At 47.5% G+C, this 13,280-nt stretch overlaps 1 protein-coding gene across 2 annotated transcripts in view; it reads right to left on the bottom strand.

Annotated features, from left to right (window-relative positions):
• Positions 1-505: 505 nt before the first annotated feature.
• PPP2R3A (protein phosphatase 2 regulatory subunit B''alpha) overlaps positions 506-13,280 on the bottom strand; it is a 49,773-nt gene continuing 36,998 nt past the window's right edge. Inside the window, exons 7-14 of one of the 2 annotated variants that reach the window (XM_084212127.1) lie at positions 11,831-11,917; positions 9,457-9,613; positions 7,910-7,958; positions 7,342-7,431; positions 6,200-6,375; positions 5,669-5,787; positions 4,791-4,897; positions 506-1,900 (exon numbers count right to left, since the gene is read on the bottom strand). In XM_084212127.1, coding sequence (XP_084068253.1) covers positions 1,810-1,900; positions 4,791-4,897; positions 5,669-5,787; positions 6,200-6,375; positions 7,342-7,431; positions 7,910-7,958; positions 9,457-9,613; positions 11,831-11,917 — 876 coding nt within the window. In that variant the 3' untranslated portion in view covers positions 506-1,809. Of the gene's footprint in view, positions 1,901-4,790; positions 4,898-5,668; positions 5,788-6,199; positions 6,376-7,341; positions 7,432-7,909; positions 7,959-9,456; positions 9,614-11,830; positions 11,918-13,280 lie in introns of those variants that run through there. The other variant, XR_014616413.1, reaches the window with a different exon arrangement.

The following is a 13,280-nucleotide window of genomic DNA, read 5'->3' as shown; positions in this document are numbered from 1 at the left end:
TGTGGAACCACGCCAGAGAAGGTTTTTCCCTTCGAGGTTATGGCAGTGATGGAGATGGGATCCAGACACGCTGTGTGCTTGCTGCATTCCAGGGGCTTGTCCTGGTTTGGGCAGGGTGCTCCCTGCTTCATCTGTTACTATGGGATGCAGGTCACCTGGCAGGGCCTTTGCTAATAATGTGGGCATCCAGAAGTTTCCCAAATACCAAGTCCAGGATCCTGGGGGGTGTGTATGCATCTGCTCAGTTCAGCTGGAACCTTTCTCACTTCCAGAGTTTGATTGTGGGAAAGTTCTGCCCCAAGAGAGGCAGCAGCACATCCCCCTGAGCAGGGGCAGGCAGGCCTTGGGCTTCAGAGGCTCCTGGAAAAGCCCAGAGTGCACTGGAGTGATCAGCCCATTCCTCGATTGGATACTGACCCCTGCAGGTACCGCAGGGATCCAGCCCCACCCTGTCCGTGGGGACACAGCTCTGCAGTGCCCGGGGGTGCTCTGCCTCCAGGGAGGGCAGCAGGAGCCTGCTGGAACAGGGGCAGCATCTCCCAGGAATGCTGGCAGGAGGCACAGCTTGAGGCTCTCACGGGGAGGCAGCAGGAGATACAGGGCACACACAGCAACCCAGCATTACAGACTGGGCACAGCTGGGAGGGCTCAGACCTATTGCAGCTGAGAGGGTAAGGCCCAGAACTGCTTGTACACAGATGAGGGCTAAAATTAAGAATTTGTTCTAATCATCCCTGTGCTGAAGCACAGTTCCTGCTGGCCAGGAGGGACAGATGCAGCAGCAGTGTGTGCTGAGAGCAGAGACATCACTTGTGATTCTAAGGGGAAAGTTGGTTTAATTTTGCACTTAAAGTAAGAATTCATTAGTTACAGCATTTCCTCCCTGAACCTGGGAGAAAAATTAATTTTGGCAATAATACAGACTAATTCCTTTACTAGTTAAAAGAGGGGGTTGTTTTTTTTCTTCATTATCTCAGCTTAGTCTCTTGGCTGCAGGTTAAAGAAGGCTACAGGAGAGGAGGAGAGCACAGGAACGGATGGAACTGGTGCACACCAGGCACAGCACCTGAACAGCAGAGAGCTGTATTTGCTGTAAATACTCTGCAAAACCCTTCCACAAAGTAGAAATCTACACAGACAAAGCTCTGGCCAGAAGCAGATCAGCACAGGAGGGGACACAGGATAGAACAGGTAACTGTCTCAGATTCCAGGGGAAGATGATGTGGTATAGTGCTGAAACTGCTCACAGATTCCCAGCAGTGAAACAGCCCAGCAGCCAGGGGAAGAGCCTGGGGGCAAAGCACAAAGGGACTTCACTCTCCCCATGTGCAGGCACATTCCCTTTGTTTCCAGGACAGGAAGGAAAAAAAGAACTTCACTGTGACCTGTGTTTTACAATTTAAGTTAATTTGGCAGCTCTTTTGTCACTCCTGGTATAAAGCCAAGGGGACAGAGTGGCACAGGACAGAACTGAGAAACAACCACTATAGATGTTGCATGCAGCTGTTACAGGTAATCATTAGATGCTGGCATTTATTGCACATCTGAGGACATAACAGAGTTTATATATAAAGGAAACAAGGTGCAATCACCATTTTCAGTGAGTGTGCACGATAACACATTGTAAAAAGCCTTTTCATAGAAATTACCTTATTGCAATTACACAGGAAGACAAAAAGGGGTCTCAAGTTTCAGTGTACAAAATAAAGCACATTGTTCCAATGACAGATTTAAGGAAAACCCCCAAGTGCCTTGGGACTGAATGCTATCCAGTTTGAAAGACATGGGCTGTCTTCCACTTCTCTAAGCTCAGAGATCTGAGATAATTAGCTTGTCTGACTTTTCTCCAGTTTCAGGGGGAGGTAAGACTTCATCTGTGTCATAGTCATCTTCACATGATCTGCAAAGACAAAAGGTGTGCCCTTAAAAGCTGTATTTTGGTTTTCAGGGCTGTTATTTCAGTGGCTACTAAGTCAGCTGGCTAAAAGGCAGGAGCATGTGAGAGGTGAACCTCAAGGAGGATATTTCTGAGGCATGGGGAAGAGGGTGGGAGTCACCAGTACTGTGACAGCAGCCATGGATCTGTGCTCCCATCCAGCCTCATCTCACTGGTGTTCAGCACTAGAAAATCTGAATCCAGCTTCAGTAACAATTGTCAGGAACTCCCAGAGCCCCAGTAGTTCAGTGTAGAAATAAAGTCATCCAGCCACAGCCCCAGAGGAGCCTTGGCTCAGAAACACCTGGTTCAAAGCATCTTCTGGCTGAGGTGTGTTTTGACAGACAGAACAATTGTGGCCACACTTTCATGTTCCTCTCTCCCTCAGCTGGAAGTCTGATATCCAGGATTGAGCATTTATGGTCCAAGGAGGTTTGGTGGCAATTCCCAGCTCCAGCTGCACTATCCAGGCTGGTTGGGCCCCATGCCCTGCAGCACAGGCTATGGCTCTGGGACTCTCAGCCCATTTCTAGTCCCAAGAAATGATGTTTTAAAGATGCTTCCCTTCAGTCACAGCATACTATGGGTTATTTTTGCAGGGCTCCCAAGAAATTAAAGTTCTTCCTTTTGTTCTAAAGCAAGGTTGCTCACAAAGGAAATGCTGGAGCAGGTGCTCCAATGGCCAGGACAGTAATGGCTCTCATGTTCAGTGGTAAGCTGGGCTGCAAAAAGGTGAACTCCTTTGATAGCCCAGCATGGATGTGCCAGGAAGGAATTGTCTACCCCTTCTTGTGGTGTTTTTCCCTTGACTGACCCAGATGCAGGCACAGCAAACCCTTGGGAGGCAGTCAGGGTCTGTTCTGCTGTAGGCAGGATGCTCCCTGTGTGCAGGGAGACCAGCCCAGACCTTCCTGGAGAACACTGTCCTCTCTTCCATAAGGAAAGCACCTGCTTAGTAATTCTGCCACCTTCTGGATTCCTGCTTAAGTGGGAGGAGGGAAACAACAGTCTGGTCTGGATCCTGCACCAAATCTCTTCTGACCACGTGCGCGAGGTTGCCAAAATATGTGCAATTTACACTATTCTTGCCTCAATGGTGCCTGTGGGGGCTGTGTTGCCCTGCCTCTCCCATCAGGAATGGATTGGGAATGTTTGCAGGTGCCTCAGCTTCTCTAATCTCTCCTTGGTTTAAAGGATTCCCACTCTGGGAGCAGGGTTCTCTCCTGGGCATGCCTCAGCCAGCTTTAGACTGACTGGCTTTAGAAACTTTCCTTCCAGAGAAGCAGGGACAGGGCTAATCACAGAAGCGGGACACACTCATTAATGCAGCTGTGATTGCTGAATGATGGTTGTTTTCAAATGTATTCATAAGACAAAGACTATATTTCATGTTCTGCCAGCTAACTTAGCCAAAAATCTTCCAGTCTCTCCCAGAGCTCACCAGGAATTGTCTTGGTTCTGTCCCCGCTCCCTGTTTCTGTCATCCTCAAAATACAGCAGAAATAATGTATGTGCAAAAACTCAATGGCTCATTCTGGCAAATTTGTCTGGGCATCCAGCTCTTTGTTTTTCTTTTTCCTTTCTTTTTTCCTTCGTGGTCTGTTGCTATGCTCCACAAATGAGATCTAATCCTGCTGCCATGACTACAGAGCTTTTCAGGGACTCTTAAAAGCTGGCAGCCAGGTTGCTGACATGCTCTTTGCAGGAAGACACAGAGCTGCTTCAGACCAACTTCAAAAATCTGACATCACCTGTCACTCTTCTGGTTTTGGTGAATTTGGGAATTCATGGTCCTGCATGAAGCTTTAATGGCAGCCTCCTGTTTCTTTTCTGTGCTGAGGACATAGGTGTTGCAAAGCAGCTGCAAGGAATGCAGCAATTTCATCTTCCATCCTGCCCTACCTCATCTTCCACTGTGAAGGCCACAGAAAGGCCAGGCAGTTCAGAGGGGCTGAGGGAACAGCCTGTTGCTGTTTGGACACACGGAGAGAGAGGGGAACAGCTCTCAATAGCTTTGCAAATCTTTGTGCCTAATTAGCAGGTGCTATTGTTGTCCCAAGCAATTTACAGTGTGGGAAGTTCTGAAAACAATGCAATCTTCTCAATGCTCTACTGGCTCTATAAATGCTGCTTAAGACTGGATGCAATCCTGAATCATGCAGGATTAACACAGGGTAAGCATTCTTTGGGTGGTTGAAAGAAATATTCTCAAGAAGATGCCAACACAGACACAAATCTAAAGAAAGATTAGACTGAGTCTCCATTTATCTGCAGGAAGCCCTTGCCCACAGAGAAGTTCTGGAACAACTGCTCTGCCTAAATTCACTGGCTAAAGATAGCTGGTGTGTCTGTCCAGAATCTTACAGAAGGCTGAAAATTGAGTGTAGGTATTAAAGAAACCAAATGTTTAAAAATAAAAAGTCTCAACTTAGTAAATGAATGAAAATATTGAAGTATAATTTACAAAGAGCACAGACTGATAGACAAAGTTGGACTAAAGAAAGTCTCTGCTAGGTATAATAAATGTAACAGAGCTGTGACATGGTCAATACATGGCCAAGACCAGCAGAAGTCATTTGATCTCTATTTTTGGAAGGTGACCAAAAGAAACAGGCTGTGCCTTTTTTCCCCCTTCACAGCTGTGTGCAGCTGATTCAGGTGGCTCCCCCAGCACTCCTGCCCTGCTGCTGTAGGAGCAGCTGTCCTGGGCCTGTGCCAGAGTCCAGTCCCAACGTTCACCCCACTGCTCCACTCCCTTGCTGGCAGAGGCAGCACATGCCCCCAGCAGAGCCCAGCTGGAGGCAGCTGTGTGTGCCCAGGGCAGTGCCCAGGGCAGTGCCAGGCCCATGCTCACCCCTCCTGGAGCTGCTCATTCCCAGACTCCTCGGCCACCAGGATCTCGTACTCCTCAGCCGCGTACCTGTCCCAGTCTGAGGGCTCGGGGCTCTCGCTGTCCATGTCCTAAAGAGATCACACAGTCAGCCTCTGGGGTAGGAAGGAATGGATGGAAACATCCAGGCAAAAATTGCCTTAACTGACAAAGTCACAACCATCTCAGAGTGTTTTAACATCTGCACATAAAGGACTACAAGAAAAATACCTCTCAGGGTCTGTAAAGCTCAGCATGTGATCTGAAATGCCAACAAACTGGATCTGCTCCACTTCACAAATGCAACCACCACACACTTGCTGTGCTCTAGCTCAGTTTGTGCTCTCCATACAGGACAGAAGAACTTGGTGGTTTCAAATCTGTCCATCAAAGGTTAATTGTAACTGAGCTTTTGAGGGACTCTTCACAGTTTGCTAAGTTAGGGCAAGTCTTAGAGAAGATTACAGGAACACCTCTATAAATACCTGGTCCTCTGCCATTTACTACAAGATGGGGATAGCAAGTTATCCCCCAGTCCCACTTGTCTGCTTTTACGATGATCCAGTTTAAGCAGACAAACAAACAAAGTGGTTCTGTCTTGGGAGGTATTTAAGCCTTGAATCATGGAACCACAAAGTTTCTATTGCAGATTATGTAGGAATAACTCTGAGGGAACCAAAGCTGGTTTTGGCATCTCCTCCACTTCTCTGTACTTTGAGCAGATAAGAGGCTTCTAGGAGACACTCAATGAGCTGTACTTGTGAAAAAAGTTTTCTATTATTCCGTTGGATTTTCCCTACATCCAGGAGCACTCCAAAGATGAGTGTGAGATTTCCTTATTTAGAAATAAAGGTGATTTATACCTTTTGCACTGCAAAGGGATCCCTCTGTTCATTGTCCAGATATTTCTCTAAATTGAAGAAGGTGTTGAAGAACACATGAGCCATTCTGCACCTCTTCAAGTCTCGCAAGGTTACTCTTCCTATAGAAAAACCCCACATGATTGTTACTGAGTTCTTACAAAGGTTTAAATTGCGACACCAGTAGGCTTCAAAAGCACAAAATTCCTTCCCAAGTCAGTCAAGGATTTTAACATTATTCAATAAATGGCTGTCTTCGTTAAGCTTAAATATCATGTACATATGGAGGCCTTTGACATTCATGTGAAATATGATGGCATGTGAATGGGGATGGTTCAATTTGACAGTGTAGGCTGTCAGCACATCCCACAGCTGGAGCACACAAGAAGTTACTGCACGTCATGGCCCAATGTGCAGTAACCTCTGCCCTGTGACTCACACAGGGCTCTGCTTGTAGATGGGTTTCAGAGTGGCTTTACCTCCTCAACCCACCACAAATGAAAGGAGTGAAAGCTCTGCCTAAACAGGACTTACCTTCCCTCTCTGGCTTAACGAGGTCCAGCATCTGGCACAGCAGGTCCTGGAAGGGCAGTGGCTCTATGCCCATCACCTCCATGCGCTCACACTGCTCCTCATAGAAGAATTCCAGCTCGTACATGGACAGCACCCCGTCCCCGTCCAGGTCCATGCAGCGGAACCAGTACTCGATGCTGGGAACACAGCAGGGACACTGCTCACTGCTCTGGGACATCCACACAGCACAGACTGCAGCACTGCACATTCTCCCTACCCACCCCCAAGGCTCTTCTGCCACAGCCTGGCATAAACCCAGGGATGACAAGACCCATTGGGAAGGGTCAGGGCACAGGCCAACACTCCAAGCACCTCCTGTTAGTCTCCCAGGTGGCTGTAAGCAGCACAGCCACACTCATTACCTGCCTCACCTGTACCCAATGTCCATTGTGATGCAGCCTAAGGGGGGCTCACGTAGGGCAGGGAGTCCCTGCCTGACCCACCAGCAAGAGCTGGCCAAATAGAGCCAGCTCTGAGCCCAGGACCCTGCAGGGACCCTGGTGAGGGACAAGGCAGCTGTGTCATGCACTCATTTGCTCCTTTATACACAAGGCAGAGCTCTCAGGCAGCTGTACTCTGCATCCCTCCTCCCCTCTGGAGGGTCCAAGCCTGCAGCTCTGGATTTTCCTTCTCTTGTTATGTGTAAGATGCCTTGTGCTAATGCTCACATGCACATCTGGATCACCCCTGCACAGCAGCCTCCTCCTGGCTGTACAAACCAGGCCACAGGCAGGTTTTACAAAGTGCCACAGGGAAGTTTCCCCACAAACCCTCCTTACACACCCACTCCACCTGTGAAGGGATGTGCCCAGCTGCTGCCAGCACATCAGGAGTGTGTGCTCAGAGTCACTGCCTCATGGCATGAGGTCAACAAAGGCACTGATAACTACCAATACATTAAAAATTACAAGGAAACTCTGCTTCTACACAATTTTTCCTCAAGAAAGGCAAATTATTTGACCAACCATCACTGGTAAGATGTTTTTTTCCTAACAACTTCCAGACCCCAAGCTGCTCTCTCTTGTAGAAAGTGGTAGGTCACAGTTTCCATATCTTATTTGCTCATCTCAATGATTTTACTAAGACACAGAAATCAGTCTCACCTTGTAGCACTCCTTTTGTCTTCCTCTGAAATCAGGAACCACACAAAATCTGCGTAACTCATGCGCCCTTCCTTTTGAACTTCAGTGCCTCTAGAAGACATAGCAGAAAAAGAATAATTAAAAATCACCAGGCTCCTAAACACTCAAGATGTCATCAAAGATATTTTTCAAATCATTAGTGAGAGAAAATGGGGCACTGTCACCTATTTAGCCTGTACTACCTGCACCCTGCACACCAGGTACAGCATTTACTGCCTTTTATCACTGCAGAGCTGAAGCTCATCTGCCACATCCCCTCCCAGAGCCCATCCCTTTTCAGAGACTTCAAAGCAGTGCTCTCCAGCTATCCCTGTGCCATGTCTTCCAGCTATGGCCAGTTATCCCATCCTATAGGATTTTTATTTTGTTTTCTTAAGTTACCCAGAAGTCTCACTCCATGTTCAGGCAGCTCCAGCTGGAGCACTCTGTTGGAAACCATTCTGATCAGGGACATTTCTGAGAATAACTTGTATTTCTCAGCCTGACAGAGATTGCCTTCCCTTCTTCCCCCAAGTGTGCTACTCCTTACCTCACCACAGCACCGCTGAATATCCTCTCAATGATCCTGTTTGACAAAGCTGGAAACAAGGAAGACATGGAGGAAATGAAGCTACAGCTCACAGCAAAAACTACAATCAGTTGTTCATGCTGAATCCACACAAAGCCCCTTCCCATTGTTAAAAGAAGGCTCTAACTACACTGCCTGCCTAACCACCCTCTATTTAGCAGCATTTTCTAAAAGCCCAAGATGATTCTCCCAGTGTCTCCCTTTGTATCCTTCCAAACACCACACTGTCCCACAAAGATGGCAACTGTCATCTGGATCCTTGGAAATGGGCATGCTACTCCTACTTTGCTGCAGTAGGATTTGTCACATAGAAGAAAGAGACTATCCCAGTGTGTACTGCAAAAGAAATTGAGTTATCAAGCAAAAATGACAGATCAAATCCCTCCAAAATACTTTTGAGGAAAGGACAGGCTGTGGCAACCATGCTGCAGGGAAGACAATGAAACACCAGCATAAAGGTGAGGCTCTGCCAGCCAGGAGATATGTGGGATAGATTGTTATGGCAGAGCACAAGCCAAGCAGCAGGTATCAGTTCTGGGCAGGATTTGCACAGTGACCTCACCACCCAGGCAGCTGAGCCCCACCTGGACTCCTTCTACACTCCTGTGGTCCTGGCACAGCTCTGGCACTGCAGCCTGGCAGACCCAGCCTGCCCCACCCCTCAGGTGCCCTGGCACAGCTGACAGGCTGCTGGGCACTGCACCCATGGCTTCTCCTCTTAATCCTTGGCTCCTCCCAGCACCTCAGGGCTCTCAAGCCTCCTGTGTAACAAATACTGCATTCCACAGTGCAGCTTCCCAGCAGGGAATCTCCCATACCACCCATCCCTAAGGAGGCACTCCTCCATCCTCACCCAGCCAGCCCTATGATCAACACTCCTGAGCCCTGTGACTGCCACACTCCCCCAGAACCCTCATGGGCTCCCCATAAATGCCTGCACTTGGAATATCTGGGTGTTTTAGCCCTTGGTGGATCTGTATTCCATTAATTTATCTACAGCCCTTGAACCTTCAAAAACAAACATAACTTTAGGAAAGGAAGTTCTATGCTGAATGCAGGGATACACTCCAGAGTCCACGTGCAAGCTGAGATCCCCCAAGCTTCACTGGACTCTGGATTCCTCTCATGCATAACTGGATTGCACCTCAACAATCTCTGAAGTTCACACAGGCTCATCCTTCTTGTCCCTACTTCCAAGTTCCTGCAAAGCCCTCAGCAAATAATAAACAAGTTTCAGGACATTATTTCATCCTGTCCTCCTGACAATGACCCACACAGGAACAGAAGCTCCATCTGTAGCTACTCATGCAGAAAGTTGGGTGTCCTGCAGCTCTCTGTGTCTAAGCTTGTACAACTCCTTTTCTAAAGCAACATTTATTTAAGAGATGGGTGGCTACATTAAAACATTTTCTGAGGCATCAAATTAACCAAATTAATGGCAGGTTTTAGTCTTCAGTAGGAGCACTGTATTTTCAGCAATGCCCTCATCACATTTGCAGGCAGCATACCTTGATCACTGTACCTAGCCAGGTCCTTCTGGTTGATGTAAAGGTCATGGTCAGTATCCAGCTCCCAGAATTTGCAGTATATGACATAGAAGTGCTCATAGGAGAAGTAATCTGTGATCTGATTTATGTCATCCTCTTCTTCCAAGAGAGCAAGAGTCTGAAAGGGTAAAAACACAGTGGGAAGTTAAACCTGGGTGAAGAGGCAGCTCAGCAGCTGAAGTGCTCCAGCTTCTCAGGCAGCTGGGTGAACACAGCCCTGAGAACTAACCCAAAGTGCAGCCTTTTTCCAAGAGATGTGGTACTTGTATTCCTTAGCAGGCCCTTACAGAGCACCTGGCTGGGCCATCCTGCTTAGCACAACATCTCTGCCTCCTGTCAACAACTTTTGCTCATTTTCAGCTCTAGAGAAGAGTGAGACAGAGAAACAGGAACACAAACTGCAGTGTCAGCTGGGATCCATGGTCTGGGAAACAATCCTGACCTGCACCAGAGACTCTTAGAGCCACTTCCAGCAGCAAGTCCATGGTCTTCCACAGGACCTGAGCTATGTCTTTACATATCACACATCCCTGTCTGCCTCCTAAAGGGCAAAATCAAGTCTTGTTCCAGACTCACACCTGGACTGGGACAGCAGGGATGGACCTCAAATTAATCCCACTAACTTCCCTGTGCTGTTGCAGGAATCATTCTGGTTTAACTGAGATTTCCAACCATAACATCTGTTCACATGTCTTACTAGGAAACATTTAGTGCTAACATCCATGCTTCATTCCCACTTTACACCTCTCTGTCCCTCCCAGCAACAAGAGGGCATTTGCACATTTCCCAGTGCCACCTCCCTACTTTTCTTCTTGGAGCTGAGGCCACAAGACACCAGAAGCCTTCTTGTCTAATAAATCATGGCTCCAGTGAGCTGCAGGCCTGGCCCCTCCTGCCCTCACAGGCTCTCCCAAGGGAGCAGGCAAAACACAGCCTGAGCTATCCCAGAGAATGGTGTCCCCAAGCAGGCAGGCCCCATGGCCCTGCTACCCACAACCATAAAAACAGATGCTGTGTTATGTGTTGGCACTGGTATTTCAACATCAACTTCCAGCCACCTCCACATCCAAGGAATCCAACTGAATCCAAACAAAACTCTCACAACCTGCAATCCACCAGGCTCAGTGATGTTCTGGCAGGGATAACAGGATGGCATTGCCAGACCTGGCTTGCTGACATCCAAGTCTCAACACCTTTGATCCATCACTCACTGGCCTCTCCAGACTGTCTCTCTCTCTCTCTCTCTCTCTCTTTACAGATGACAATCACTGGGGAACTTTTGCAATAACAATTTTTTTCTTCTGTAGATGACACCCAAAGATGCCATTTACACCTGCAGCAAGGAGCTGAACTTCCCTGCTGCAGGAGACAAAAGGCAGAGTAAATATGAAAGGAGAAAAGCTGAGAGAATGTTTAAAAGGAGAAAAGGAGTGAATTAAGATGCAGCGAATAAAAATTAAAATCTGGGAAGATTTATTTGTAACAGAGGTTGGGAAGGAACAGGGATCCTAGGGCTTGAACTACTATGAGCCAATTCAAAAGAGCTCATTTTTCCATTAGCTGATGAGGTCAGCTAGGGGAGATGATGTCTGAAAGGAGAAAGAACGTGAATTCATACTTGAGGGGTTTGAGGAAGAGAGCACACTTCACCTGGAAGGGCAAACAGGACACAGGAGGGAAATCTCACTGTTCAAGCCAGTCCTTCACCTTTCAGCTCAAGACTTTCTGGCTCTTTAGGCTGGGCTGGACACGAGAAGCTTGAGACAGTATTAACCTGGTGCTCTTTTGGGCAAAATACACAGAGGACAGAGACCCAAATCCTGACATAAGGACACACTGCAGGCACTGGAACAAGAACTAAGCTCCATTCATTATCCTGTGGAGATCAGCTCCTGAAGTGCCTCATCCTGCAATTGCAGAGATATTCCTGACCAGCTGTCAGTGGGCTGCGGGCTGCCTAGGGGGCAGGAAATTGGCTCTCCTACCCTTGGCCCTCCTGCAGCTCTTCTTGGCTGATTGTGAGCCACTTCACATGGCTGCAATGCCATGTCCTGCTTCCCTCCCTGCTGTCTGGACCAGGAGCCAGGCTGCTGCTCCATGTGGCCTCAGAGCAGGAAAACAGCCATGCCTTGACCTTCTCTCAGCACCCTGGGGTCACTCCTGTCCCTGCTCTTCTCACTTCAACTCAGAAACAGCTCCTCCAGTAGCCCCAGGAGACTGCTGGCCCTGAGACCTGGCTCATCCCACTGCAGCCCAGGTGCAGCTCCCTCATCACCCAGGCACAGAACAAGGAATGCTGCTGCACCCTGGCTCCTGCTCCCAGACACCCACATACCTGCAGGAAGTTGCTTTTCCTCAGCTCTGTTAGAGTGATCTTCCCCGACCAGGACCGATTGACTGTGTAGAATATCCTCTGGATAACCTGCAACAAATGAACACTGCTCTTGAAATCAACTCCTGAAACACAGCAGTTTGGGAATTTCAATGCAGTTCCCTGGTTTATTCACTCATCCTAAGGAGACCTCTTTTTGAAAAGTGTTTTGGGATCTTTTCTGTAGATGCCACTATCCTTAACTGACTACACAGTCTGAAAGTAACACTTGCTTCTTAAACAGTATTATCGCTTTCCAGTGTGGAAACATTTCCACGGCTCTAAATTCACCTCTTTGGGCATGGAGATGTATTATTTATGTCAGAAAACATGCTCAAAGTGCTGATGAATCACTTGGAGTTTTTCACATTTAAGGGGATGTATGGACACATTTAAGTTTGCATGGATCCCCAATGAAATAGTGTTCTAGAGGGAGGAAAAAAAATAAAAATAAGGACATCTGATTCTTCTGGTTCCTGCATAGGAAGCAAGACATGTAAATGAAAGAGAAGGTGAATGTCTGACCCATTGTAACTATAACAATGCCTCATGTTCCAGTGCCTCTGCTGAAAGTAAGCAGGAGAAGTTCTGTTTGCAATTATTTTGGGCAGGTGTTAACCTCATTTGGTTCCTTTCCAGATCAGCCTCTGGTGAAATTGAGCAAAAGTCATGGGGGAGAGGCACAGAACTCTCAGAAGCCAAAAGCAAACAGCTCCCAGTGCGAGACTGAGCTCACTCCCAAGCACCTCAAAAAAGCAAACAGCCCTTCCCAATCTGCTCCCTGTCAGCTGTCAAGTAACATCACAGAGTGGGGAAACACAAATGTGTGACCAAGCACGTGCAAGAATAAACCTAACAGGGCAAACAACAACAAATAAATATCACTGGCATGAGAAAGGAGGAATAGAATTCATTTGACTATCAGCACTGATATCTGGTTGACCAAACCTCCTACAAACCTTTGATGTCTCTAACATGCAAGCACATTACCCCAGAATTTTGGAAACCTTCAGTGCACAGTATTTCAACACAAAAATTAACTTTACACAACAATGTGGACATTACAGGGATCAATCCAGCTAGCAGATTAAACGGGATGGATTTCTCTTTTAGCCAGAACTCATTTCAAGTGGACAACCACTACTGAATCTTTGGATTCAAACAAGTGCTGGTTTTTAGTCCAGAACAGATCCAGAACTAAGTATGAGATTGCTCCCAGCAGTCTGCTTTGGGATACACAGTGAGACAGCAATTGATGATAGCACACACAACTCTGAGAGCAACAAGAATGCTGTGAGGATTCAAATGTACCCTGAAGACACAGAATTGATTGATTTGACTTAGCTGAGCATGACACCTTTTGGTAACACTGCAGGCTCTTCATCCCTCCAGGTCTCAGAGGTGGATATCCTTT

Source organism: Fringilla coelebs, assembly GCF_963513975.1.
Source record: "Fringilla coelebs genome assembly, chromosome: 10".
NCBI lineage: Eukaryota > Metazoa > Chordata > Aves > Passeriformes > Fringillidae > Fringilla > Fringilla coelebs.
This window is presented reverse-complemented; position numbering and strand designations above follow the sequence as displayed.